General features: G+C 33.6%; 1 protein-coding gene and 1 long non-coding RNA gene across 2 annotated transcripts; one reads left to right on the top strand and one right to left on the bottom strand.

Moving 5' to 3' along the window:
- The first annotated feature begins 428 nt into the window (after positions 1-428).
- On the top strand, positions 429-25,938 carry LOC135141949 (uncharacterized). Its single transcript, XM_064073563.1, has 3 exons — positions 429-497; positions 13,376-16,274; positions 16,321-25,938. The coding sequence occupies exons 2-3, from the start codon at positions 13,379-13,381 to the stop codon at positions 25,872-25,874; spliced, it is 12,450 nt and encodes a 4,149-aa protein (XP_063929633.1). The 5' UTR covers positions 429-497; positions 13,376-13,378; the 3' UTR covers positions 25,875-25,938.
- LOC135141950 (uncharacterized) lies at positions 25,887-27,442 on the bottom strand. The gene is made up of 2 exons (XR_010282444.1): positions 26,412-27,442; positions 25,887-26,361 (listed from the first exon to the last, which is right to left on the bottom strand). It is a non-coding gene; the product is annotated as an uncharacterized LOC135141950 (long non-coding RNA).
- Positions 27,443-27,879: the final 437 nt, after the last annotated feature.

Genomic DNA, 27,879 nt, shown 5'->3' with positions numbered 1-27,879 from the left:
TTCATTACGAACTTCATACACAAGAGACCCACCAAAATGCTGCCAACTGTTGGCGCTAAAATAACTAATACATTACACATATCATCTTAACACTGTTTATGTACGTCAAAACAGCTTTCTTTCCCTTATGTAATTCTAGAACTCCCAGTAACAATTAGTGTAACACGTTGTGTGTCACAAAGGTGTAGTACTGTGTCATGAACTTATAAAATACATATACATATATATACACGACACAACTTTTTTTTTATATAATGCCCCACTATTATCATTAAAAAAATGTGTAAGTGTAAAGTAACTATAACATAAAAAAAACATTGTTTAAAGTAACATGAACGCCACTATCAATCTTTATCATAATCTCTTCGAATGGGAATTGCCACACGAGATAAGCCATTCGTTTAAATCAGCTTTATAAATGAGACGAAGCAAGTACTATACGTTAGTTACTCATCAAGTGTTTGAAGTTAAAGACAAAAAAATTACATTCTTAAAAGGTATGATATAGGATTATTTTTATTGTAAATTTAATATTGGGTAAATAATTTGATTGAAAACTTTTTCCTTGAAGTTTAAATCCACTTCAGTTAAATAAATTAATTAAAGAAATCCGCTAATACAATATTTCTATCTTAAACAAATCCCACGTCATATCCTCTGAAAAAATTTCCGCATTCTATAAACCGTAAATTGTTACATTCATTAAACTACTTTTCATCTTTTTTGTGTTTTTTACTTTTCTGGATAATTAAGGAAGCTACTGTTCACTTCAAAATTGCTTTAACAAAATTATGGACCACACTAAATCAGTATATTTGGAGTGTTAACACAAGTATGAAATATCTTAACAGTAATCAAATTTAAATGACAACATAATTGCTGTTTTCTTCAACCCTAAACTGTAGAATTTAAAGTTAATACAATATGCTAGTTTCTTGGATGTTAAAGACAGAGCAATAATCTCTTGCTGTTGTTGACCACAAAATATGACAAACCTCCAGAAGTTCGGACCTACATTACTACAAGTTTCATGAACCGAAATATTTTTTATAAATAAACGTAACCTATTGTTTTCTTGAAAGCTCAGAAGTCAGAATAATAAAATTTGACGTTGAGTCAAGAACTGCCATACCAAAGAGAGCCACGTTGTCATTAGCAAAAATGTGTGCCATGTTTAGCAATTTCAGATAGAATGGAGATCCGAGTTTTTCCTTTAAATACTCTTTACTGATTTTCTACAGAACACGTAAATAAAAACTAATCACACTTTTCCCTTTGGAATTTCCCGAATGTAAATAAAAATAATGTGATAATTTTTCGAAACATTTGATGTTTATAATGCTTGTTTTTTCTCCAGGCGGAAAATGTGATTTGGATAACGGATATCTAAATTTATCTTGTACAAATATCGTAAAACACTTTTGTAAAGGACACGAATCAGTTTAACGAAACAAATTTTAACAACAAAATTGCTCAAGTTTGTTCGACAGAACTTCCCAAAAGTACAATGAAAAAGATCCAGCATTTTTGATAAATGATAAAATTTGAATTTACAAATTTTATTTTTGATGAGAACCCCTATAAGTTGAAATAAGCATATGGATGCAATGTTAAAGTAAATGTAAATAAACGTGCTACGCGTATTTTTCGAATGAGTTTTTATTTCACAAAATTTTGCGATGACATCAAGTTGGATTAGTGCTGTGTAATACTAATAACAACAGTTTTGTATTCCCAAAGTTTCAAGAAAATGGAAAATCAATAAAATAAATTGGCACATTCGTAAATAAATTATGTTGAGCCACCTATAAAAATATGAATGTACATATTATATTAAATTAAATCACAAGTAAAAACTCATCATATTTTACACAATTTCGGTAGGATTTATTAGGCAAAATTATGAGATGACGTCATGAACTTTTTGGTGGGGATAAGCAAATATATTTTAATTCAAATTTACCATCCTTACGATAATTTTAAAACATCTACAAGATTTCAAAGCATTCGGTTTATCAGATTTAAATTAAACTGTAAAATATTGTTATATAATCTTCATTTTTTTTCCAAAAATCTGGACGTTTCAGGTTAAAAGTTAACACTGATTGATAATCTACACGTATAGGAGTATGTTATTTTATACAATTTAAAACTCATTTACTGTCTTCATTTCTGAAATGACGTCATCACTTTGTTGGCGGGGATGATCAGACAAAGTTTGGTTAGCGTTTTAGTATCTACATTAATTCATAATACACATATAAAATTTGGCAATAATTGGTCCCATAGTTTCGAAACTTATCTATCACTCTAACAAAAATAGACACAGAAAACGGACGCGTATACGGACAAACGGTCAGACAGACAGGCGAAAACGGGAGACCCATTTTTTCGTATTCTAGGGGAGAAAATTTAAAGGCAGCTAATCGCTCGATTTAAAGGCAGCTTACGCACGTAAAATAAAATGGAATGATTTATCTAAACATGATTATATAGAAAAATATAAAAAAAATTGGTCCAAAGTTTCTTTTCTTAGGAACTGAAAATTAAATTCGTAAAATTTTATCATTTTTCGAACATTTTGTATTTGATAGAACGTTTATTCCCACAACACCGAAAACACACAAAATATTTGTCGACGCGTTTCGCCAACCATTTTGGCATTATCTAGACAAAGCTAAACTTTGTATTTGTTCGATTATTATATTTCAAGGGCGAGGGAAGTTGTGTATAAGTAACCCTAGACCACATTTTTGTTTAACATTCAGTGATGTAACACACTTTACTTTGCTGCAGCATCCACATCACGCTTGTTTATATATTTGGACAAATTGTCTATATGTCTGGGCGCGACGGCGACGGTCACTCGGCCGATAAGCAACTGCTGCAGTACCTGTACGTTATTCTCGTAAAGTTTCCGGGGGAGACTTTTTTATGTATTCACTAATAAATCATACCTAGTTTAGTTTTGTTTCTTACATCCGGTGTAAGTAAACCACAGTTAACGTACCGTTTGCACAAAATCTGCATTATAATTGTCATTTTTTATTAAAAAAGGTAACAAAAAATATATAGAGTTTTTGTTATACAGACTTTTAATAAATGCTATGAAAAGGTAAAATAATTAATATTTTTGTATTAAAAATAAAAAAAGAAAATCTGACATAAATGGTCCAATTTAAGACACCGGTATCCTAAATTGAGCCGCAATGATCCTAATTTGAACCATCATTTGAATTAATAGTGATAGGCAAGGTTCACATACACAATTATCTTCCTCTCCAATTCCGGGACATTCTTCATGACCCCACTTAGAACAGTGGCCACAGCAAGCCCATCCCTCCCCACTACGTGAACTTTGTAGTTGTCTCCACAGTGCAGGCACTCTGTGTTTCGTTCGTCATTCTCTTCCTCTTCGGAGCTTGTCTGAGGTGTCGACGGGTGATGCTTATCTTTTTTTTTCCAAATAAATTCCTTATCGCTTTATTTTTCCGCGACTTGCTTTTTTTTGTTTTATTAATTTTTTTGGTCAGTTTTTTTCTGCTCTAATTCTTCTTTATATGGTGTACTCGTTAATTCCATAGCAGATTGGGATGCCTTGCCTTGTCGTTCACATGTCTTTTTGCTTCCGGTCAGCAGTGATGAAATCTCGTACAAACTGAACTGTTTTTTTATAGACTGAAGGGAGCGAGGAATGTCTTCTGCAAGACGGAATAAGAGGTTCGCTCATATTTTTGGCACTACTAGTTGATTGAAGGGATGAACTAAGTGAAGGCCAGCTTTGTTGTTGACCTGGGGAATGTAATACTTTTGACGAATGTCTGACTAAAATATGAGATACACTAGTATTTCTAACGTAGCTAGTTGGAAAGAGTAAGCTAAGTAAGGAGCGATTTTGCTGTTGGTTAAGGAAAGAAGTGACCATACAATCAACTGGTGGGGGTAAGATTGCTTTGGGAGACTCTATGCCTTCCGGTGCGTCAGATTGTAAAATAGTAGATGGTGCAAAGTTATGATCTTGGAATTTATAACGATTTACTGGCCAAATTCCTACTCTTCTGAAGGCTCCTGCTGCAGTTGCAATAGTGGCTACACGACCGTACGCTTCTCCTATCAGTGCTGCCACATTATACACAGATATCGGAGTTCCAGGATTAGCACGCATCTATGATCTTGGGCTTACACATAATAATTCTGCTAGCCACATCTAAAGGCTGAAGTCGATGGGTAGTATGACCTGGCAACTGGAGCAAATGGAGATTATTTTCCTTTGCAAACTGCAAAGCCTCTACATTTTTGCCGTGCGTACAATGTTCAGCTAATAAAAGCAAGATAATTTGCTAATTCTTCTTCTTGATTTTTGGTAAACGTAGTAGATCGTCCCATGACTTTCTTGATATCGCTGGCTACTTTATTTTCGTGGTTTAGGTGTCTCTTTAAGGGTCTCCAGTTGTCGCCCGCAAAAGCGGTTCCAGTGAGAAGAACTATTTTTTGTAACTATGCAACCCAAAGTACCGACCCATCGCAGGTACCGACCCAAAAACATGAAAGATTATATTCACTGTAGGGAGTCCGTCATAAAATGCAAATCGGTAAACAACACCAGATAAGCTTATTTATTTTCAAATGAAGGATACAGGGAAATAACCATCGAAATCCATTTGTATGTATTTTGAAAGAAATTGAGTTGAGTTGAAAGTTTAAAATGCTGCGGAAAATAGATTGAGAAACCCACAAGGTTTAGTCTAATACAAGTTTTTATTTTCTTTATAATGTTTTAAAAATATATAAAATAAACTGTTTATGTTCAAATATAACAGCAAAAAAAATTGCTGGAAAGTTGTTTCGACAGAACTTCCCTCGCACCTAAAATACAATGAAACATATCCAGCATTTTCGAGTTAAATTTTTACTTTAGGTACACAATTTTGTGATGAAATCATCAACATTTTACAAGTATTCCCAAAATTTCTGGGAAAATGGAGTGAATCGTTCCTGATTTAATCAATAGAGTAAATTGACTCATTCATTAATTTTTTTGAGCCACTTAGGTATATAAGCAAATCTAAAAAATATCAATGCAATGATAAATTACAAGTAAAAACTCATCATATTTTGCACATTTTTAGTAGAATTTATTCGGCAAAATTTTGAGATGACGTTATCAGTTTTTTAGTAGCATAATCCTGAACTTGTGGTTTATAAATACATTATTGAGATTTTTCGCCTTTCCTGTTTTTCGATTTTTCATCTTTTGATGTTTCAATTTTTCAATATTTCAATTTTTGACATTTTCAATTTTTCCATTCTTCAAATTTTCGATTTCTGCATTTTTTTATTTTTCGATTTCATATTTGTCCGATGTTTCAATGATACGATTTCTCAGTTTTTCAACTTTTCGATATTAAATTTCTGATTTTCCATTTTTTTTTTAATTTTTCGATTTTCCAGTTTTTCGATGTTTCGATTTTTCTATTATAGGATTGTTCATTTTCTCGATTTCTAAATTTTAGATTTTCCAATTTTTATTTTTTTGATTTTTTCATGTTTGGACTATTTATTATTGCTAAAAATAAAAGTAAAAAATAACTACAAAATTGTTACTAAAAATATGTAAAAATTAATAGAAAATAGAACACATTGCCGCTAAAACATAAAAATAACTGTACTTTCCCAAAAAAATCTATCGCATGATTACTGTTCCACTAGTATTGCTAATTTAGGACGTTAGTATCAAATTCTTAGTTAAACAAAAAAATAGTTGCATGTCAAAATCGAGTGAAACATGAGAGATGTGTGTAAACAAAAGCATATAGATAATAACTATTTCTCGCAGAATTTCTGGAGGCTTATAGAGTCGACATTGGCCTGAGCGCGCTCCGGTCTGTGGATCATACAAGTTCTCGGGCGACGATGTATCTAACGAGGCAATGGAAATACCTGATATGTCACAGCGCAAAAAATATTTCTCAAAGAACTCTCAAACGTCGATGTCTTTTTAATCGAACAAAATATAATTGGCGAACGCAGTAATCCAGAATAGTGCGCAGAAAATCCTTTAGGCTAACCGAACGTTATTTTGGTAAAATTTGCAAAATGAGAGAACAATTAACACGGCTAATCCTACTATACTGTGAAAAACATTTTACATCCCTGCAAATCTAGTTCAGCATGTACTCTCCCAAAATCTTTGCATAAAAAATGAAGCAAGGGCAACTAAAGCATTTTGCAGTGGCACCAAACTGACAATAAGACAATGCGGTTTGTACATTTTTAGCGGCATCACCACACGGCTTAATAAACAAAAACGCTATCGTAGAAATATATAAAAAGTCCAATTTAAATAATGCTTAATTCAACGAGATGATAAATTTTGGGAAAATAATATGATAGAGCCCTAGAAAAATTTTATTTATATGTCTTACTTCGGGAGAGAGTAGATTCTCGTTATTAAACAAGTCTATCCATTAGACAAATTGTAAAGAAAAAATTGTACAATTAAAATTTTTTATTTGCATTCGCGTCATGTGCAGTTCATATACATTTTTTGACCTTCTAGTATAAACACACACAGGAATAAATAGTAATAGTGGAATAGGTTTATTGGAGATACCACGTAAAAACGCTATAATACTCTACTTCATAGGTGGTGCGGAAAAGAGTATCAAATAATTAAATTTAAATAAATATGATTAGTCATGTAAATAAGTGGTTAGTGAAGTGATCAGAACATAAATCTTGTCAGTTTTGTGTATTGATTAATATATAAAATGACAGAATTTTTTGAAAGAAAATGTTTTAGTAGACTGTATAAAATAATAAAAATTTGCATACTTTTAAATCAAATTATGTCAGCAATGAAAGAAGTCGACTTGTAAAAGAGTTTCAACAATGTTGGTCAGCTAAGAGTATTTATGAGTTTTATGACCTAAAGTACCTGAACTGATTACCTGAAAGGGTCGGCGGCAAGGCTCCCTGTTGTGTAAAACTCAACCATTTATTGAAACGGATCTTTGTAAATAGGGTTGCCTAGTTTCACTTTATTTTCATTATTCAGTATTTTTTTAAAAAGCAAATATTTTGATAAATAAAATTTTAAACAAAAATGACCGAGTCTTCCCCATAGAGCTCAATGTTGTCTTTGCACTGCTGTAAAAGTTGAAGCGAAAAATGCTCTCTCCTCGTCTAAAAATGCAATTTCCTTCGAAGAATGAACGATTAATTAAACACTAAACAATCACTTCTTTTAAAAAATATTGTGTCTTCTCCAGTGATTTAGACATAATTTATCAATTGAAATGTCGATCTTTTTTTCAAAGTTGAAATTACGCCCGTACAATGAAATTCTATTTAGCTCATTTTTCGGTCTACTACTGGGCACCCTTAAAGTCGCTTTCGGCACTGCCAATCGTTTTTGGCACTCATTAAAATCGACCCCACCAGAGACCAGACCGATAGGCTTCAACAGCCGTTTCAATATCCTGCTGAGTCCAACGCCCGTACTTTCCACTTTTGAACTTTTGGCACGTGGGATTTTTAATACATTCTCAGAATGCAATATCGCTATTATTAACAGACTTATTGGTTTTTTTTTAATTTCAGTAAAAATTAAGTCTCCATTTTTTTACGGAAATTTTGGAACGCGCTTTTTACCAGTGTTTTCAGTTTACAAACTATATAAATCCTAGGGAAAATAGTGTCGACCTTTTTTGTCAGTGAAAAAAGAAGAAACAGTTATATAGTTTTGTAAGCAGAAACAGTGGTGAAAACCGCTTCCCTAAATTTTCATAAATAATAAACGTATTGAATTAATTTCGCTAAAATTTAGAAAAAGATGATAATCAACTATTGCGTTTTATCCTACAAGTCATGGACAAGTTATATTTAAAATTCCATAACAATAAATCTGTTAATACTGGAAACATGTATTACATTCTGAATATCATTGAGCACACCACAAGAACCAAACGTGGCGGCTCACCTTAAATTGAACCGGTTCAATTTGAGATGCTAAACCAGGTTCAAATTAGGCACCTTTACGAATTTTTTGTCCATCTAACCTCCACTTTTTATCTCAGTACTTAACAACTTTATTTTATAGTAAAGTACTTTAAAATATCTAAACATTATCTAGAAAAATTCAAAAATACTTACCTTACAAACACACCAAGTTATCACTTTACAAACTAGAATTGTAACATCATGAAGTGGATACATTTTTACGTTTTCTTTTTTTTTACAATAATGAGTAAGTATTCTTCAATTCTACTAATTCCGTAGTTGACTTACACATGAACAACTAAAGCTTTCCTTCCATACCAACTGTCGAAATTTGTAGAATTGAATAAAGACCAGCAAATAGTACGAAAAATGTATATTTGATAGATATAGGGGCAATTCTGAATCAAAGTTGTTAAATTTAAAGGGTGTTAAATTGCAAATTTCCATAGTAACGAGTTAAATCCCTAAATCTGATTGGCTGTTTATTTTTTAACAACCTTTAAATTTTAACAGGTTTGATTCAGAATTGGGCCTAATGAGTGATATGAATATTAGAATAGAATGTGACCGTCCGATTGAGAAAAATGAATGCAGAGTCTGTATTCTATGAGTAATGAATTTTAAATGAATGAGTTAAAAATGATGAATGAATGCTACCTACCTTGTGTTCCCAAGTGGGGGTGGCTCTGGCTCCCACCCTTACGGGTGGAGAGGGGTGAAACATGTTCCCCGCCAGAGGCACCAACACCAACAGATGTCACTTATATATGCCCAATTAGCTAAAATGATTTGGAAATTGCAAATTAGGAGGCGGTTCAAATTACACAACTCTCCCCTATCTGTTTTGTTACAACAACATTGACGTAATGTCAAATATTACCATGCTAAAATTGACATTTCACTCGAATTAGAACGAAATATGACATAATTTTGGCATCTGCTGCATTAACCCTATAGGGGACACCCTGACACCTTCATGTTTTGAGTTTGGATCTTCAATCGGTTGGTTTTGATAATTTGGAAATACACGTAAATTTTGGGCTAAAATCAAAGTTTTAACCTAAAATTGACCAAAGACCTAACTTTGTTTACTTAAAAACACTCTTATAGTAAACAACAAAAACTACCGACCATTGTATTATTGGTTGCGTTTTGAATTTTTTAGCTAAAGAGCTTCTCGTAATTGAATAACCCTATATAAATTTTTAATGTTTAAACGACTAACACGGTAATTTCAATTTTTATTCCAGAAAGTTTGTAAATTCCAATTGCTTATGCAGCGCGACTTAGGAAAATTAATGAATAAAGTAGGTCATTTATTTTATCTGCGACCTATATGAGAATACTTTATTATGACTCGTATTTGTTATATGTAATCTTCAATATTATTTCACTAGTGGTGTAATGAAATTCATTTTGATCTTCAAGATCTATGTACTTCTTTTGATGTATCAGTGTACCCCCCGCCCCTATATTCGATTTCCAGCCTACATGGCAATGGCAAGCATCAAAGTGGAATAGCGTCTGAAGCAATGCCCAGTGTACTCTTTAGGATCTAACAATTTCGTATTAATGTCCACAGGTTGTATTGTACAAAAACCTTTCCTGCATCCAACAAAAAATCTTCCATGGCTCGTATGCTGAGGACGTAATGCCAAATATTTCCTAATTATTTCCACCATATCAAGTCCCTGGATGGATGCCAGTTACGAAAACTTCTCTGGAAATTTAAATTTTATTACTCGGGATTTGTATAGGGAAAACTAATTCTTCATCCTCAACATTTTGTAGGAGCAAGTTAGTGAGCTCTTCTATTCTGCAAGCTCCAACGACGCAAATTATCCATGCAATCTCGGAAAAATATGAATTAAAATAATTTGAAGACGTTTTAGGCCTTAGTAAGGAAAAACTGCTTATCGTCAGCTTCTTTCAGGAACCTTCCAATCTGGCCTTTCGTAAATATTTTTGACTTGTCGGGTCTGTACCCTTCTAACTCCTTTTTGAAAAATGCAATCAACTCCTTGCATTGGGTTATGTCAACATTGTTTTTCGTAGAAATCGTCGCCCTCAGCATTGAATGGAAAGCCCAAGCACTGGAGGATTTTGCATTTATACACCCACACTATTGCCAATCTACGCATATTTTTAATCATGCTTGTGTAAATTTTTGGAAAATTTTTGTTAGAAACTGCAAATTCAGCTCCTCTGAATTTTATCACATGCTTTGAGTTATTATATTTTTGAAGCTAGTTTCTGGCCGAAGGGTATTGTAGTGCGTAGATTTAATTTTAGTTTCAATAAAAAAAGTATGCCTTCACTTAATAGTGATTCTAACAATATGACTCAAAGGAATAAGGTAACTGATACTTTTGATGTTAAAGAAAATGATGTAAATTTTCACCAAGGGGCGATACCGAAAATATACAAATGATGCGTGGTAAGAAGTTTTATCTTAATTTATTCTACATGAATATGCAATGTATAAGAAATAAAATATTAGAGTTAGAGGCATTTTTGAAAGATTCTCAACCTATAGAAATATTATGTTGTAGTGAACATTGGTTAAATGACCTTGAATGTAATGATATGCAAATAGAAAACTACTCGATTGTGTCTAAATTTTGTAGAGTTCTTAAAACACATGGCGGTGTGAGCATTTACGTTAGGAATTCTTGTAGGGATATTTTTATACCAATAGATTTAAGCAAGTACAGTAGAGAAATCCATTGTGAATTTGCAGGAGTAAAAATCTTAAATGTGGTTATTGTATGTTTATATCGATCACCTGATGGTGATCTGAATATTTTTATTGAGAATCTAAATCTAATGTTATCCTATGTAATAAAAAATAATAATATAATTTTGATTGGAGATTTCAATGTTAACTTTGATAATAGCAGAAATAGTCAAACACAGCTAGTGGTAAATTGCCTTTCATCATTTAATTTAATACAAACTATATTTCAACCAACGAGAGTTAATTCGAACTTAGACAATATGTTCACAAATATGCATAAAAATTGTTACGAGACAGTAGTGTTTGATCCAGTTATCTCTGACCATAGCGGTATATGTGTTACATTTTCTTTACAAGAAACTGCAAACTTGATAAAAGGCAAAGTATCATGCAGACCAGTCACAAAGGCTGGCATGTATAATTTATACAACTCAATTGAAAGGGCTGATTGGTCTTTCATTGATGATATATCTTTGAACTGTAATGAGAAATTTAGTAAGTTCCATAATATCTTAGTTATGACGGTTCAGAATTCCTTTCCCATAAAAACATTACCTTATAACAATTTAAACAGACCGAAAATACAATGGTTTAACAATAATCTTAAAAATATGCGAGAGAAGTTACATTTTTTAAAAGAACTTTATAATTTAAACCTAATATCAAAACAAGAATTCAATAGTTACAGAAATAAATACCGTTCTGAGTTGGCTAAAGCAAAAAAAACAGCGCATGATAATTTTATATTAAAAGCTGACAACAAACATAAAGCAGCATGGGATATCATTAAACCCCAGTCAGTACAATTACCACCCACAAATGATTTGACATCCAATGATTTTATAGATTATTTTACTAATGCTCCGGGAAACATTGTAAAAGACTTGCCTCAATCAAATTTTGATCCCTGTAATTATATGTCAGTTGTTAATACTTCTCAGTTTAAGTTCAAGGAAATAACATTTAATGATCTCAGACAAATTATTTCTTTAATAAAAAATAGTAATAGTAAAGACGCCTATGATATAAATGGAAAAATGATAAAAGTTTTAACTAATGTAATCATAATTCCACTAACAAAGCTTATAAATCTATGCTTACGAGAATGTGTATATCCGGATGTTTTAAAACTCGGAAAAATAATTCCTGTTTTCAAAAAAGGTACGGATAATCTAAAAAATTATCGTCCAATATCCATAATTCCAACAATTAGTAAAATATTTGAAATAATTCTCAAAAATCAAATAAATAATTACTTTGAACAAAACATGTTATACTGTCATAATCAGTATGGATTTAGGAAGAACCACTCAACTACAATGGCAGTAAATAAAGTAGCGGAAATTGTGTTCAACGCATTTAGTAAGAAAGAACATGCCTATGCAATATGCCTTGATCTAACTAAAGCATTCGAATGTGTCGCACATGATTTACTGTTAAAAAAACTGGAACTTTATGGATTCGATAGTTCAAGTCTATTATTGTTAAAATCATATTTGACAAATCGGTACCAGTATGTAAATTATAAAAACGTAAACTCAACACGACAATTAATAAGATATGGTGTTCCTCAAGGTTCTGTCTTGGGTCCCATCCTATTCCTAATATTCATCAATGATTTACCAAGCAGTTCTTTCATGACGAACTTTATTTTGTTTGCAGACGACACGACACTAGCGGGTAGTAATCAGGATGTAAAGAAATTAATAAACGAAATTACTCAAGCAGAGAATGAAATCAATACTTGGTTCTTGTCCAATAAATTGTGTAGGAATGAGAGTAAGACTCAAAGACTATATTTTTCTTTACGAGAGCTGGATACTGTTGAGGAAACAATTAATATGCTAGGGATAATATTGGATAAAAAAATGACTTTTGAACAACATATTGTTAAGTTAAGCAAATCAGTATCAAAAAGAATCTACACACTTCGCAGGCTACGACTAGTTGTGTCTGAAAAAACATTAAGAGCAGCTTATTTTGGATATATTCATAACTGTTTATCATATGCAATTTTAGTATGGGGTCATTCTCATCATTTGTTAAAATTATTTGCTATACAAAGAAAATGTATTCGCATTATAGCCGGGTTAAATTATAGAGATGACTGTAGGGTATCATTTAAAAATTTATGTATTATGACACTACCATCAGTTTATATTTATGCTTGTCTTAGATATGTGAAAGCTAATCCAAATCAGTTTAGATCCCTGGACCATGAGCATCAAACAAGATATAAAGAATGGCTACAAACAGATTTTCAAAGATTAACGAGAACAAGAACAGCTCTACGGTATTATTGTATTACACTATTTAATGTACTTCCAGTGTCATTAAAAGAGTTACCTGAGAATGTATTTTGTAAAGTTGTCAAAGAATTATTAATTAATAACGTTTTCTATTCTACATCTGAGTTTATTAAATATAAGTTTACGGACATGTGAAACATTTTTTGTAATGATTATCACGAAATATATTATTATTATTATTATTATTATTATTATTATTATCATCCTAGGTAGTAGATCATTAACCAAATTTATTTAAGCTCAATAAATACACAAAAATAAGCAAAACATATCGCGCAACTTCAAGCACATCCAATCTCACTTTTGTTAACAAAATTTAATTTTTCAGGAAATGCAGCGCCACCAATCTAAAGCTCGCCAAAAGGAGCGCAGCGAAATTGACGAACTTGCCAAAAAATCGTCCACAAAAACCATTGAAACTGATGCTGAAACGATCACTAAACTCCTGGCTGGTAAAGTTTACGAAAAAGAAGATATAATCAAAGTTGCTCAAGCACTTCTCCCGCTGTACAATCACGACTTTGACACTCAGTTTCGTCTCGTCGACAACATTGATAATTTTGACACCTGTTTCGACAATACAACACTAGAACCTGGCAAACCCATTTTTACTATATATAACAAACCCAAGAAGAGATGGGTGCTGTTTTGCATTATATGCAAAGACGACAAAAAGATTGTTTTATTTAAAAATCCGTGTGGAGCGCTGGTGTCGTTTAAACTGGAAAAGAAAATTGTGCAGAAGTTTGGAGATGTAGAGTTTATTGCTCAAAGTGAAAAGGATCAGAAGGACGACGATGTGAAAAGCTATGGACCCCTAACCGTGCGGAATTTGAAGATTTTGTTGGATTTTTTGAAAGATGAGAAAACATTTGTGGAGTTTCCGAAAGTGAAGTTTGCGCAAGTGCTTGAACTTAATAATGAGAAATTCGATAAGGTGGCTTCTTTGACGAAAGAGCTAGGAGAAAATGAAGATTTCAAAAACGCCTTGAAAAATTTTGTTGACAACCTTCCGTTAGGTCTTGGTTCTGGGATGTTGGAATATAAGAGAATTATGGAAGAGGAGTTGGAAAAAGGGGAAGAAGAAGCGGATCTTAAACGAATCCAACAAGCTAGAGAGAAATATCTCACGCAAGAAAGCGTCGATAAAATTAAAGGCGACTATAAAATAAATGCGAAAGAACAAGAAGATGAACAATTAAAAGAGTATGAGCTTGAAATTCAGAACAAATATCCAGACGAAATGAAGAAACTTAGCGATATTTTTGAAGTTCTGGACGATATTAAAGTGGACGATAAACTTTACAAAGCGTTGGAAAACATAAGCGAGATCCTTGGAATTGATTACAATAAAATGAAAACTTTGTACGAATTTAAAGCAAGTTTGGAACAAAAAGAAGAAATACAAAAAATGTTACCTGGTGATATCTCCGACATCGCGCAAAAACTTCCTCCGATGAAAGAATCTTCACCTGATGACTGCACTCCCTTGGACCAACTTCTTAGAGAACTTACTTTGGGCATGGACCAAGAAAACTCTTCCCCTAATGAACAATCTCAAGAGGAAATCCGAAAGATAGAAGCAAAATACCACGACGTCAAAAATAGGTACGAGAAATGGAAATGCCACGATATTCACTCTATCAACACCTGGGCCAAACAAATCAAGGGCAAGCTGGAAACTACTGATGCTGCTGTCTGCGAAACAATCGCAATTATGGACAGAGTTCTTAACCTCTTGACAGGAGGTCATCGTCTCCGGGACACTCAGATTTTAGCAGTGCTCATTTTCTTCCATGGACAAAATAATAAAGGGCGTTTATGTCAAATCAAAACTGGCGAAGGCAAAACCGTTATTGTTTCATTGCTTGCAGTTATCAAAGCCCTGCAGGGACTTACAGTTGACGTTATCACCAGCAATCCACTTCTAGCAGCTGATGGTGTAGATGAAACGAAAATGTTTTACTCTACTTTTGGTCTTACAGTTGCTACGAATAATCCAGGAGAATCTAAGGCTTGTTACACTGCTGATGTTCTCTACGGTACTATCAGTAGTTTCCAGTTCGACTTTTTAAAAGATTCATTCGAAGGTTTTAATATTAGAAGCGAGAGAAAATTCGGACAGGTAGTTTTGGATGAAGTCGATAGCATGTTGGTGGATAATGGAGGCCATATTGCAAAACTGGCAGCACCATATCCTGGAATGGAGTGCTTAAGGTACATCTATATCAAAATATGGCAAGAACTGCGTAAAGCTGAAAATAACTTTGTCAAGGAGTGTCAAGAGAAGATTAAAGAGTTACTTCACTACCCAAACAAAGAGGAGGCGAGGGCAAAATATTCGGAGTTTATAGAATATATGATTAAGTCTGAACGCAAAATCATCAAGGACAAAATTCGGGCTTCTAATCCTACAAATATTCCTTTGGTACCAGCTCACCTGAAAGACTATGTCGCCAGTAAATTAGATACTTGGATTAAGAATGCTCTTCATGCTAAATACAATTGCCATGAGCATCAACAATACAGAATTATCACTGATGATAGCGGAGAAAGGGTAATAACTCCAGTGGATTATCTTAATACCGGAGTGACCATGAAAAATACCATTTGGTCGAATGGTCTTCACCAATTCGTACAACTCAAGCACAACCTCTACCTAACCTTTGAAAGCTTAACCAGTAGCTTCATTTCGAACATTGGCTACATCAAAAACTACAACGACAAAAACATTTTTGGACTAACGGGTACTTTAGGATCTAGAGCCGAGCAAGAGCTCCTTTCTCACATTTACAATATAGACTTTGCGAAGATTCCAACCTACAAGATGAAGAAGTTTCACGAATTGCCAGGCATCGTAGTTGACGATGATTCGTGGTCCGAACAAGTCACTCTAGAGGTTTTAGCAAAGGTAGACGAAGGCAGAGCTGTGTTGGTGATTTGTGAAACCGAGCATGATCTAATTACTGTAAATGAAAACCTGCAGCTTCTCGAAGATGAAGATAAATTTACGATCAGAAAGTACGCGAATGAAGATAACGCTGAAGAAACAACAAAGAAAGTGAAGATTGGTGATGTGATTCTCGCTACAAACATTGCAGGACGTGGTACCAACTTCCGTACTGAGAACAGTCTAGAAATGAATGGAGGTCTTCATGTGTGTGTGGGTTTTCTTCCTTGCAATTTACGAGTGGAAGGGCAAGCTTTCGGCAGGACTTCCCGACAAGGTCAGTATTTTTTTAGTTTTAGTTTAAAATTAATCTACTTTTTTAGGCAATGATGGTACTGCCCAGCTCATCCTGCGTCAGAGTGAAGTAGACGAACTCGACATCCTAGATGAAACTCCCAGTTTCATCCAAATTAAACTCGAACGTGACAAACTAGAACGCTCCAGGCTAAAAGAAATCAACGATACGTTAGTCAAAGAACTCGACTTTAAAGATGAACTGTTCAAGTACTTCTCAGACTTTCACCGCAACCTCAAACAGGAAAAAATGACAGAAAGTTATCGATACGTTCTTCAAGATCTAAAAGAGTTTTGGGCTTTTTGGCTTGAAAAGAAGAACTTCAAAGTTAAAACGATCGCTAACACAACGCCTCAACAAGAATTCGAGAACTTCCTGAATGACGCGCGTTCCATCATTGATGGCACTATCAGTCATAATCCTCACTACTGTGTGGGTTTGGGAGACCATTATTTGGAAAAAAACGATAGAGCTGGGGCTACTCGTGTCCTGAACCATGCCATCGAGATGGGTGGAGAACAAAACTACGAACTTCTAACAGGTGCCCATATGAAGCTCTTTGAACTAGCTATTCAAAGTGGTGACCAACTTCGTGAAAGGTTTAAAAAGGCTGTAGCAAAAATTTTCTTTGTTGATGTGCAAAAAAACGAAGAGTACAGACGAACTGCTAAGAAACACTTAGATCACGCACGAGCTTCCATTAGGAAAGAAATCGACTACATCGAGAGTTGCCTCAAGAACGGGAACCCCGATTTCGAAAGGATTTTGCAGCAACAAGACAACAATCTTTTCTTGAAGCACATTTATTCAAGACTCTTTTGTTTAAAAGTGCATGATGGAAATATCGAAGAGTTGTTGAAAATGGTGCAAAATCTTAGCGGAGGTGTAGACTTAAATGGGAAGGCACCAACCAATCTGGAGAACTTTCTCAAGATGAGCGACGATCCCCAAGTTAAGAATAGTTTGACGAGTTGGGAAATTGCGGAGCTGCGATCGATTGGTGTTGACGCTTTATATTCCCTAAAAGAAATTCATGACGTTCCAGATGTAGTTATCTATACATCTATAGGGCAAATCATAGCAGGAATTGCTGCTCTGTGCGCAGGTCTAGCTTTCCTCCCTATTTTTCCAATCATGAGTTCAATTGCTGGAACTTTAATCTCTGAAGGAATAATCGATATCGTCATGCAAATTATCACACAAGGAGCCACCGAATTTGATAGCACCGACTTCTTGAAAGGGAAATTTATCTCGTATGGTGTTAGTTTGTTAAGTTTTGGGATAAGCGCCATCACCCAATCTGTAAAAATTCTATCAAAAGCAGTTAGTTTCTGTCGAAAACTATCTTCATTCTTGAGAAAGAGTAAATATTTGAAAAACCTCTGCAGACATTTGGCAAATTTTGTTGATAAAATTGGTGACAAACTACAGAAAATGCTTACTGTAGCCAAATTCAACAAACTAAGTGCTGCTGATCAGCTAGACGAGCTCCAGAAGCTGCGAAACGCGGGGAATACTCAAATGTTTGAAAAGTTGGGTGGTATGGAAAAAATGAAAAATCTTGCAAAAATACAAAATCTACGAAAATCAGAAGTCCTGTTACGGTACACTGGAGAGTTTGCCTGGAAAACTGCTAAACAAGTTGGATTCACTCTTATAGAAGAACTGGTTGTGAAACCTATTCTGAATGAGATCCTGCAAGAGGTTATAGATGCAATCAAAAAACATTTTAAAGACACACTCAAAAATTCTATTACAAAAGACAGTAACCTAATGAACAAGATTCGTTCAACCCCAAGAAGTGAGATTGATAGAGTCATTGACAATTTCATGCAAGAAAATGAAGTTTTGAAGACTGCGAAAGAGGTGGGGATTGAGCTTGCAGGTCTTTGTGATAATCCGATTATTGATATTTTAACCATAGCAACTGACATTATCTACAATTTGGCGGAATTTTCACGATACAATCTAACTCTTACTGTTTTTCTTAACAGAAAACTTAACGGCGGGAATTGTAATAACGATGTTGATGAGGTAATGGAGGACATATGTACAAGATTGAGTGATCAAATGTTTTCTTTATGTTGTGATGTGATGAAAGGGAATTTCAAGTTGATCAAAATGGGAATCGACTGGGGCAAAAAGAAAATCGAAGATTATATAAACGATGAGGACGAAGGAACTGCGAGACGTAGAAAAAAGATTGATTTTGATGATGATGGTGATGACGATGCTAAACAGAGTTCAAAAAAGTATGTAAATAATTCTGATGATGATTTAGAAACTTCGTCAAAACATGCAAAGAAAAATGATAGCGATAATGAAGAACCTAATAGAAAGAAAAAATCTGATCAAATTCAAGAAGACGATGATCTTGAACATTCGTCAAAACCTGCAAGAAAAATTAAGGAAGTATCTGAAGATGAAGACAGTACTAGCACGACGAAGAAAAAGCCGAGTCAAAATGATGAAGATGACGATTCTAATACTTCCCCCAATCAAAAAAAGAGGGTTGATGATGAAGAATCCGAAAATGATCGAGACTCGTCCGCTCCGAAGAAACAATCTGACCAGAGTGAAGATGATTCTAATACCTTATCCAATCAGAAAAAGAGACTTGACTATGAAGAATCCGATGATGATGAGAACTCTTCCAAAATAAAGAAAACATCTGACGAAAGTGAAGAAAATGATGATTCTAATGCCTTACCCAATCAAAAAAAGAGACTTGACGATGAAGAATCCGAAGATGATGAGAACTCTTCCAAAAAAAAGAAAAACTCAGACGAAAGTAAGGAAGTTGATGAAAATGATCCATTGTCCAAGCCAAACAGGAAACTGAAAGATGAAGAATCCGACAGTGAAAATACTTCCAAGCCAAAGAAAAAGCCTCACCAAAATGAAGACTCTGATGAAACTTCAAATAGAACACCAAACAATAATGACGAAGAAAATGAGGAATCAACAAAGAAGAAGCGGAAGAAAGAAAAATTAAAGAAAGTGGCACAAATACTGCAAGATAAATTGTTGGAGCCCTTACTTAATGCAGCTTTAGATGAATGTATTCAACAAATTAGAGAATCTTTAAAGAATTCTCTCAAAAATTCTATTAGAAGTAATAAGAACCTAATAACCAAACTTGAGAGTACTCCATATGACATCATTAGCAACGTTCTAAGTAATTTCATTAAAGGAAACGCTACGTTTAATATGGCGAAAAATATAGGTTTCAAAATTTTGGGAGTTATGAAGAATAAAGCTATAACTGCGCTAACCACCATTTTCGACATTATCAAAAACAGTGTCGACTTTGGCATTTACATCAGCACGTGTGCTTCTTATTTAGAACAAAACCTTGAAGGTGGCGACTGCAACAATAATCTTGACGGAATCATCGAAAAAATTTGTTCAGAAGTAGCCGATCATTTGTGCAAACTGTTAAAAGATGTAGGCAAAGGTTATGTACAGATTGTGAAAATGAGCTATGAGTGGGATAAAGAAGAATTAAAGAAAATTTTTAACAGCAAAGAAATTATGAAAACTGTTGCTAATATCGACACGTGGAAAGAAATAGGAAAAATTTTGGTAGAGGAAGGCGCTTTTCAACCTTTGATAAACAAAATTATAGAAGAAATTAAAAACATCTTTAAACAGGAATTAAAAAAATCTATCAGAAGTAATAAAAGCTTGATCGAGCGACTCAAAACTACTCCAGTTGATCAAATTAATGACACTGTAGATGCGTTCATCAAAGGGGACGAAACTTTCAACATGGCAAAAAAGATCAGTTTCAAGCTCCTCAATCTTGTACAGAACAAAACAGTTACTGCAATAACAACAACTTTCAATATTATCAAGAATTCCATTGATTTCAGCAAGTATTTCACAAAGTTTTCTTTATTTTTGGGAGAAAATCTTCGAGGAAATGGTTGTGAAAACAATATTGAACAAATCACTGAAGATATTTGTTCTAAAGCTGCTGATCAAATGTACATTTTGCTGCAAGAAACTGGTAAAGACACCATACAACTTGGGAAAATTGGTTGTGAGCTGAAAGACGAAGATTTAAAAACCATTTTTAACACTGACGGAATTTTTGATGCCCTTGCCGATAAAGAAAAATGGAAGGATTTTGGACAAATGCTAATAAAGGAAGAAGTTTTTCAACCATTAATTGACAAAATCATTGAAGAAATCAAAAACTTTTTCAAAAAGACACTTAAAAATTCTATCAAAAATAAGGAAAATTTGGTAGATAAACTTCGTTCTAGTTCTACTAGAGAGATTAACGATGCCGTAACTGCCTTTATAAGAGGAGACGAAACTTTGAATATAGCGAAACAAGTAAGTTTCAAACTTTTGAATCTTATCCAACATAAAGCAATAACGGCTCTAACGACAGCTTTCGAGGTTATCAAAAATTCTATCGACTTTTCCAATTACATTAACAAGTTTTCATCTCATTTGATGGAACATCTGCATGGTGGTGACAATGAAAACAACTTTAACGAAATTAACGAAAATATTTGCACCAAAGCGGCAGATCAGATGTATGATTTGTTAAAAGCTTCAAGTATAGGTACTGTGCAACTTGCAAAGATTACATACGAACTCAAAGATGAAGATTTTAAGACGTTTTTGAACAAGGACGAAATCGTGTCTGCTTTAACGAACAAAGAAACTTGGAAAACTGTAGCAAAAAATATCATCAGAGAAGAAGTTTTTCAACCTTTGATTGATAAAGTCATCGAGGAGATAAAGAATTCGTTTAGAGATACACTGAAAAAATCTATTAACAACAATCAAGATCTCGTTAAAAAAATTCGAACTACTCAGACTGATGAAATCAGTGACAACTTCGTCAATTTTATGAGAGGTGACGAAACATTGAATATCGCTAAAAACATCAGCTACAAAATTTCCGGTCTTTTAGACCATAGAGCAATAACTGCTTTAACCAAAACGTTTGCAATCGTCAAGAATTCATTTGATTTTGCTGGTTATATCGACAAGTTGTCTTCATATCTGAACGAGCATCTTCCTGGTGGTGATTGTGACAATAATGTTGAAGATCTTACGAATGAACTATGCACAAAAGCTGCTGATCGTATGTGTTCTTTGTTGAAAGACACTGGAAAGGATACAGTCGAACTCGCAATGATTGGGTATAAGTTAAGAAATGAAGATTTAAGCAAACTGTTTGACAAAAATGAAATTGCTGCTGCTCTTACTGATAAAGAAAAGTGGACACAAATTGGGCAAACCGTTATCAATGAAGAAATTTTACGACCTTTAATTGATAAAGCAGAGGAGGAAGTTAAACGTGTTTTCGAAAAAACACTCAAGGACAAAATTTTAAATAACGGCACTTTGACAAATAAGCTGAAGAATACACCAGAGGAACAAATTCTTGGTGTTATTTATATTTTTCTGAACCGTGACGAAACTCTAAATGCAGCACAGAAAATTGCTGAGAAATTATCGAAACTTACAGAAAACAAAGCTGTGACCGCTTTAACTTCAACTTTTACCATCATCAAGAATTCGATAAACTTTGCTGGTTATATTGACAAGTTTTCTTCATATCTGGAGAAACATCTCCAAGGTGGCGACTCTGATAACAACATGGAGGTTATCACTGATAAAATATGTTCAATAACTGTCGATCAAATGTATATTTTGTTGAAAGATACCGGCAAACATTCAATGCAACTTGTAAAAATCGGTTACGAAGTGAAAAATGAGGAATTAATAAACATTTTAGACAAGGACCAAATTGTTGTCATTTTGTCTGACAAAGAAAAATGGAAACAGATAGGTCAAACTGTCATCAAAGAAGAAATATTACAACCTCTGATCGATGTAATGCTTGACGAAATTAAAGAATCTTTCAAGAATTCTTTGAAGAAATCTATCGAAGACAACAATATTTTAATCAAAAATCTTCAATCCACGTCTAGAGACCAAATGAATAAGACTGTCGACGATTTTATGAAAGGTGACGAAACTCTCAATGAAGTTAAAATCCTCAGTGAAAAAATTTCTGGACTTGTTCAACATAAAACCATAACAGCTCTCACCACAACCGTTGATATCGTAAAAAATTCAGTTGAGTTTGCAAGTTACATTAATAAATGCGTGCCATATTTGGAACAACACCTTCCAGGTGGTGACTGTAATAACAAGATCGAGGAAATGAAGGAAGAAGTGTGTTCAAAAGTAGCTTATGGAATGTATTCCTTGTTGAAAGAAGCAGGAAATAATGTTATAGAATTAACAAAGATTGGTTATGTACTGAAAAATGAAGATTTGCCAAAAGTTTTAAACCAAGACCAGATTATCGCTGCTTTATCTGACAAAGAGCAGTGGAAGCAAATCGGACAAACTATTGTCAAAGAAGAAATATATCAACCCCTGTTGGATAAAGCTGTTGAGGAAATTAAAGATTCTTTAGAAAATCACTTAAAAGAGTCGATCAGAAGCAACCATAATTTAGTGAAGAAGCTTGAGACCGCATCAGTAGACGAAATACACAAAATTTTTGATGTTTTCATACAAGGTGATGAAAGTGTCAAAGAAGCTAAAAAAATAATACAGATACTATCAACATTGGGGCAACACAAAGCAATAACAGCTTTGACCAAAACTCTGGCAATGGTCACTAATTCGATAGATTTTGCTATTTATATCAACAAGCTTTCTTCATATTTGAATGAATATCTTTTGGGTGGAGACTGTAATAACAATTTTGAAGAGATCCTCGAAGAAATATGTTCAAAAACAACTGAACGTATGTTTTCTTTGTTGAAACAAACAGGAAGAGACTTTATAGAAGTTTCAAAGATTGTCTACGAGTCGAGGAATGAAGACTTCACAAAACTTCTAAATAAGGATCAAATTGTTGCTGCTTTGACTGACAAAGAAAAGTGGAAACAAATAGGACAAACTGTTATAAGAGAAGAAATTTTGCAACCTCTAATGGATAAAGCTGTGGAAGAAATTAAATCCTCTTTCAAACGAACACTGAATAATTCAATTCGCAGCAATTCCAAATTATTAGAAAAGCTACGAATTACGATAGTTAACGATATCGATAAAATTGTTGAAACTTTCATGAAAGCTGATGAGACTTCCAACGCAGTTAATACCATAAGCGCGAAAGTTTCTGGCCTTGCCGAAAGCAAAGGAATAGTCTCTGCGTCCACAACTCTTACCATCATTAAAAACTCTATTGATTTTGGTAATTACTGCAAAGGGTTTTCGTCATATTTAGAAGAAAATCTTCCAGGAGGTAACTGTGACAATGACGAGGAACAAATTCTTGATGAAGTGTGTTCTAAAGCTGCTGATGAAATGTACTTCTTATTGAAAAGTACCAGTGATCAAACACTAAATTTGGTGAAAATTGGATATGAGTTGAAGAATGAAGATCTAACGAAGTTCTTAGATGAAGATAAAATTATTGGTGCTCTTGTTGACAAAGAAAAGTGGAAAGAAATAACACAAACCGTTATCGAAGAAGAAGTTTTCCAACCGCTGGTAGACGCAACTATTCAAGAAATTAAGAATTACTGTAACAAGATCTTGAGTGACTCGATAAAGACTAACGATAATGTTGTTGTAAAACTCCAAACTTGTGAAATTAATGAAATTCAGATCGCTGTTGAAATATTTGCCACGGGGACTGAAATGCTTAATACTGCTACAATTATTGCAAATTCGATCATCAGTCTTCAGAAAAAGAGAACACTTGTGAATATTGCAAGCACTGACTTTGATCCCCTTAAAAGGATTATTGATTTTTCCAAATACACGGCGGATGTTTGTTCATATTTAGAAGAAAATCTTACTGGAGGGCATTGCTTCAATAACGTTGATGAAATTGTTAGCGTAGTTACAATTAAACTCGCAAATTATATAGTCTCTTTGCTAAAGAATATTCTAAGAAATCACAAAGATGTGAAAGAAATAGTTCAAAAATTAAACATTCATGATTTGAAGGAGTTTGAACTTAGTAAAGAATCATTAACTGATTCTTTAAAGAAAGTTAAAGCTGTTGCCCTTCCCATTTTGAAAAAATCTGTTGTTGATGTTACTGATGAAACTCTCAAAATCATTTTAAGCACTTCTGGACACAGCGCTCTCGAGGTTGTTACCCCCGAACTTCTGAAAGAAATTATTGGTCAAGCACCAAATCTGGTCACTAAGGAAAATCTTGCAACTTATATAGAAAATGTGGTACCTGTTCTAACTCAGAAAATTACAGCTGAAATTTCAAAATTTGTTTACAATGAAGATAAAACACTAGAAGCCATTGTGCCTTATGTTACGAAAGCAATAACATCTGAAGTATCCAGTTCATTATCTGAAGCAATAACTAACGATGATGTTCGACAAATCTTAAGTACTATAGGAGAAGGCATTTCTGTAGAAGCAGCTATTGAAGATATGATGCCTTATCTAATTCAAGCTGCCCAGAGCAGAGTCTCCGATTTATTCTCAAATGAAACCTTCAACATAACTCAGAAAGATATTGAACCGACTAAACTAAACACAGTTATGGGAAACATTTTGCCCCATTTGCTGCAAGAAATTACAAATCAAATTTCTGAACTAACTTCTAACGACGACATTAAAACAATTTTAAGTGGTATTCAAGAGGGTTCAGCTCTAAATCAAGCTACGGAAGCTGTCGCATCTCACCTCACAGAAGAAATTACAAAATGGCTTGACAGTAAAGACTTTAAAGCTATCTTCATTCAACATGGTTTGTCTACATTTGTAAAAACAATTGAACTGCAATTGAACCAAGAATTCAGTAAACAAATATACAAATTTGTTTATGAAAAAGATATTTATAAAATGTTGGGTCTTAGACCTAATGCTGCCTTTGATAAAGTTGTGAAAGCTATCGTACCTTATCTAACGCCAGAAATTGTAAATCAAACAACGCAGATTCTGGACGAGTTACGTTTTAAGGACAACATGTTCGAGATTTTAGGTCTGGATCCCGATATTCCTTTAAAAAATGATTTGGATGTTGTTGTAGCATATTTAACTGAAGAAATTGCAACACAAATCGTAGAAACTTTTTCTGAAGCAAGTTTTAAAGAAGAAATTGATAAACTGTTGGGTATCGAAACGTCTACATACTTCAAGAACGTTATCAAAGCTATTGTGCCACAAATAAATCGAAGTCTTACGAAAGTTCTTGTAGAAGCAATCGGTAGTCTTGATGTGGCTTCTTTAATTGATGTAGTGGACCTCATTTTACCATATTTAAGTCCTGAAATTACAACAAACATTTTGACTTCCGCTTTCAACATTATTAAGAAGAAAACTCAACTTAAAATGTTAAATCTTAAGTATGGTGCTTCGTTGGCTGATATTAGACGACAGTACAGAAAAATGGCTCTGCGGTTACATCCCCAGAAAAATACAGAAGACTTAGAAGCTAATGAAAAGTATCAAAAATTGTTGGAAGTTTACCACGAACTTGTCAAAGTCTTTGAAATAAAAACAGACGAATTCCGAGTTGTAATTAAGGAAAATTTAAAGGTGCTGGCTGAAACATCAGCATGATAATACTAACAGTTAATATTCCTGTATGGTAGTTTTTATTGGAAATAAACAATTTTCGTATTAATTTGATGCAAGTTAATCTTTCACTGTTACTACAATCGTGTTTCTACTTCTCATATACTCAATTATGCGATTTCCACCGCTCAAAAAATCCGCTGTTGCTTTATTAATTGCATACTTCTGGTTAATTCTAAACCGGTCATTTGTTAAATCAGAGAACCATAAAGTCATGGTGAAGGGACAATTCTTAGCTATTAGGTTAACTTCTAGCTGACGCGCCAACGACGACTTTGACGGAATTGAAACATTTTGGAATCTTTCTAAAGGGCCGTTTCCTTTTTCAAAATCGAAACATTCTATATCGGTGACCACTGTGGTAGTAATATCTTGGGTTGAGAAGTTTTGGATTAGCAGGTGTGTTTCGCGACTCCATGCTGAAATGGTGGTAAAAAAGACCAGAATTAAGAAAAGAGAGTTTTTTTTCATTCTAAAAACAAAAATTTGTTAGATATAAAAAATTAATAAATATAATCTTACATCCAAAAGAACTGGAAGGCGGATGAAACAATTACTGGCTGAAAAGATAAACAATAAATGTGTGTAATTTTATTGCAAATATATATATAGAATATATTCAAGCGGGGATAAAAGTGGAATGTTCATATTTTGATATTCTAATCTGAAATTAATGAAGTTAGTGAGCTCTTGGGATTTGAAAAATAAAGTGAGTCAAATAAATAATCAAAAATAAATCTATACTTATCTTTTTCTTACGGTAAAGGTTTACAGAATACAATCAACAGATCTTTTTTCTAAATCTAGTTTTAAAAAGCCCACTTCTTGTATAATTTTTCTGTAATAATAAAGTTTAATACAGAACTCGTCATTTTCGATTGAGGATTCTGTTAATTTCTTGCACTACTTTGATGATAACATACATATTTTATTTGTTCATGCCTGGATAAGTCTAAATAAGCAACACATTTTACTTTCCATAAACGACTTTGTCTTAAATTTTTAATGAATAATAAATAACGTGCAGATGGCAATGATTGTGCCAGAATTATGACAAATTATTTTCAACTTTTTTTTGCTAACGATGTTTTCAACTTTTGCTAGCAAGCAAAATGCATAGCGATTTCACCTTCTGTGTTGAATCTTTTTGCTTTTTCATCATCTTGTTCTTCTTGATTGTTTGCAGTTTTGATACTAACTTTTATCGTCCTAGAACGATAGCAAGTTACGCAATGAGATTCTTCCAAGTACGAAAAATCTACTGAGTCTTTAGAAACTTATGCGAAACTCGTCGGTAGTTCCATTCGAAAAGGAAAGAGTTATATAAAATGAACCACCCAGAAAAAGCTGAAGACTGGCTTCACAAACTGTACTGTCATTTGATGATATACTCAAACCTTCCAAGTTTTGAACTCTAGCAGTGTGGTTTTTAAGAGTTCTGTAGTACTTAACATTTACTGTTGATAATGTCCTGGTCACTTTGGTTTATGAACTGCCAGTGAAAAAGTTTAGACTTTCTTTTAGACTGACCCATCTTTTGAACAGGGTAACATTTAAACTCAAACTGACACGGGAACAAGTGCTGGAGGATTTATTTTATCAATTTTATGAGTTCTGCAAGATTAGATAGCATTATACGGCTATTATCAGGATTAACAAATTTCTCTTATCCGGAAAAAAACAGAGCATAAGTAAACGGAAATAGCACCTGTAATCAAACAGTGAAAATGCAGTTGAGCATACATAGTATGCGTTGGGTTATAATTTTGACTGTGACATAGGAAGTAGGTACCTAAGGTCCTTGAAGCGAGTATTTAATTTCTACAGGAAAAATTCAGGGTTTTTATATTCTTGTCTATATCAAATTTAAATAGGAACTATTTATACAGTGACCGGAAAAAAAAACCGGCCACCGTGAAAAATTTCACAAAACCACTTTCAAAATTATTAATTTAACTAGTGGTCGTTATTTTATTAAGGAATCATTCAC

This window comes from Zophobas morio, unplaced genomic scaffold (genome assembly GCF_036711695.1).
Source record: "Zophobas morio isolate AGI-343-1 ecotype UQ-CSIRO unplaced genomic scaffold, CSIRO_AGI_Zmor_V1 ptg000046l, whole genome shotgun sequence".
Classification (NCBI taxonomy): Eukaryota; Metazoa; Arthropoda; class Insecta; order Coleoptera; family Tenebrionidae; genus Zophobas; species Zophobas morio.
Note: the sequence above shows the minus strand (reverse complement) of the source record. Positions and strands in the feature narration are given on the sequence as shown.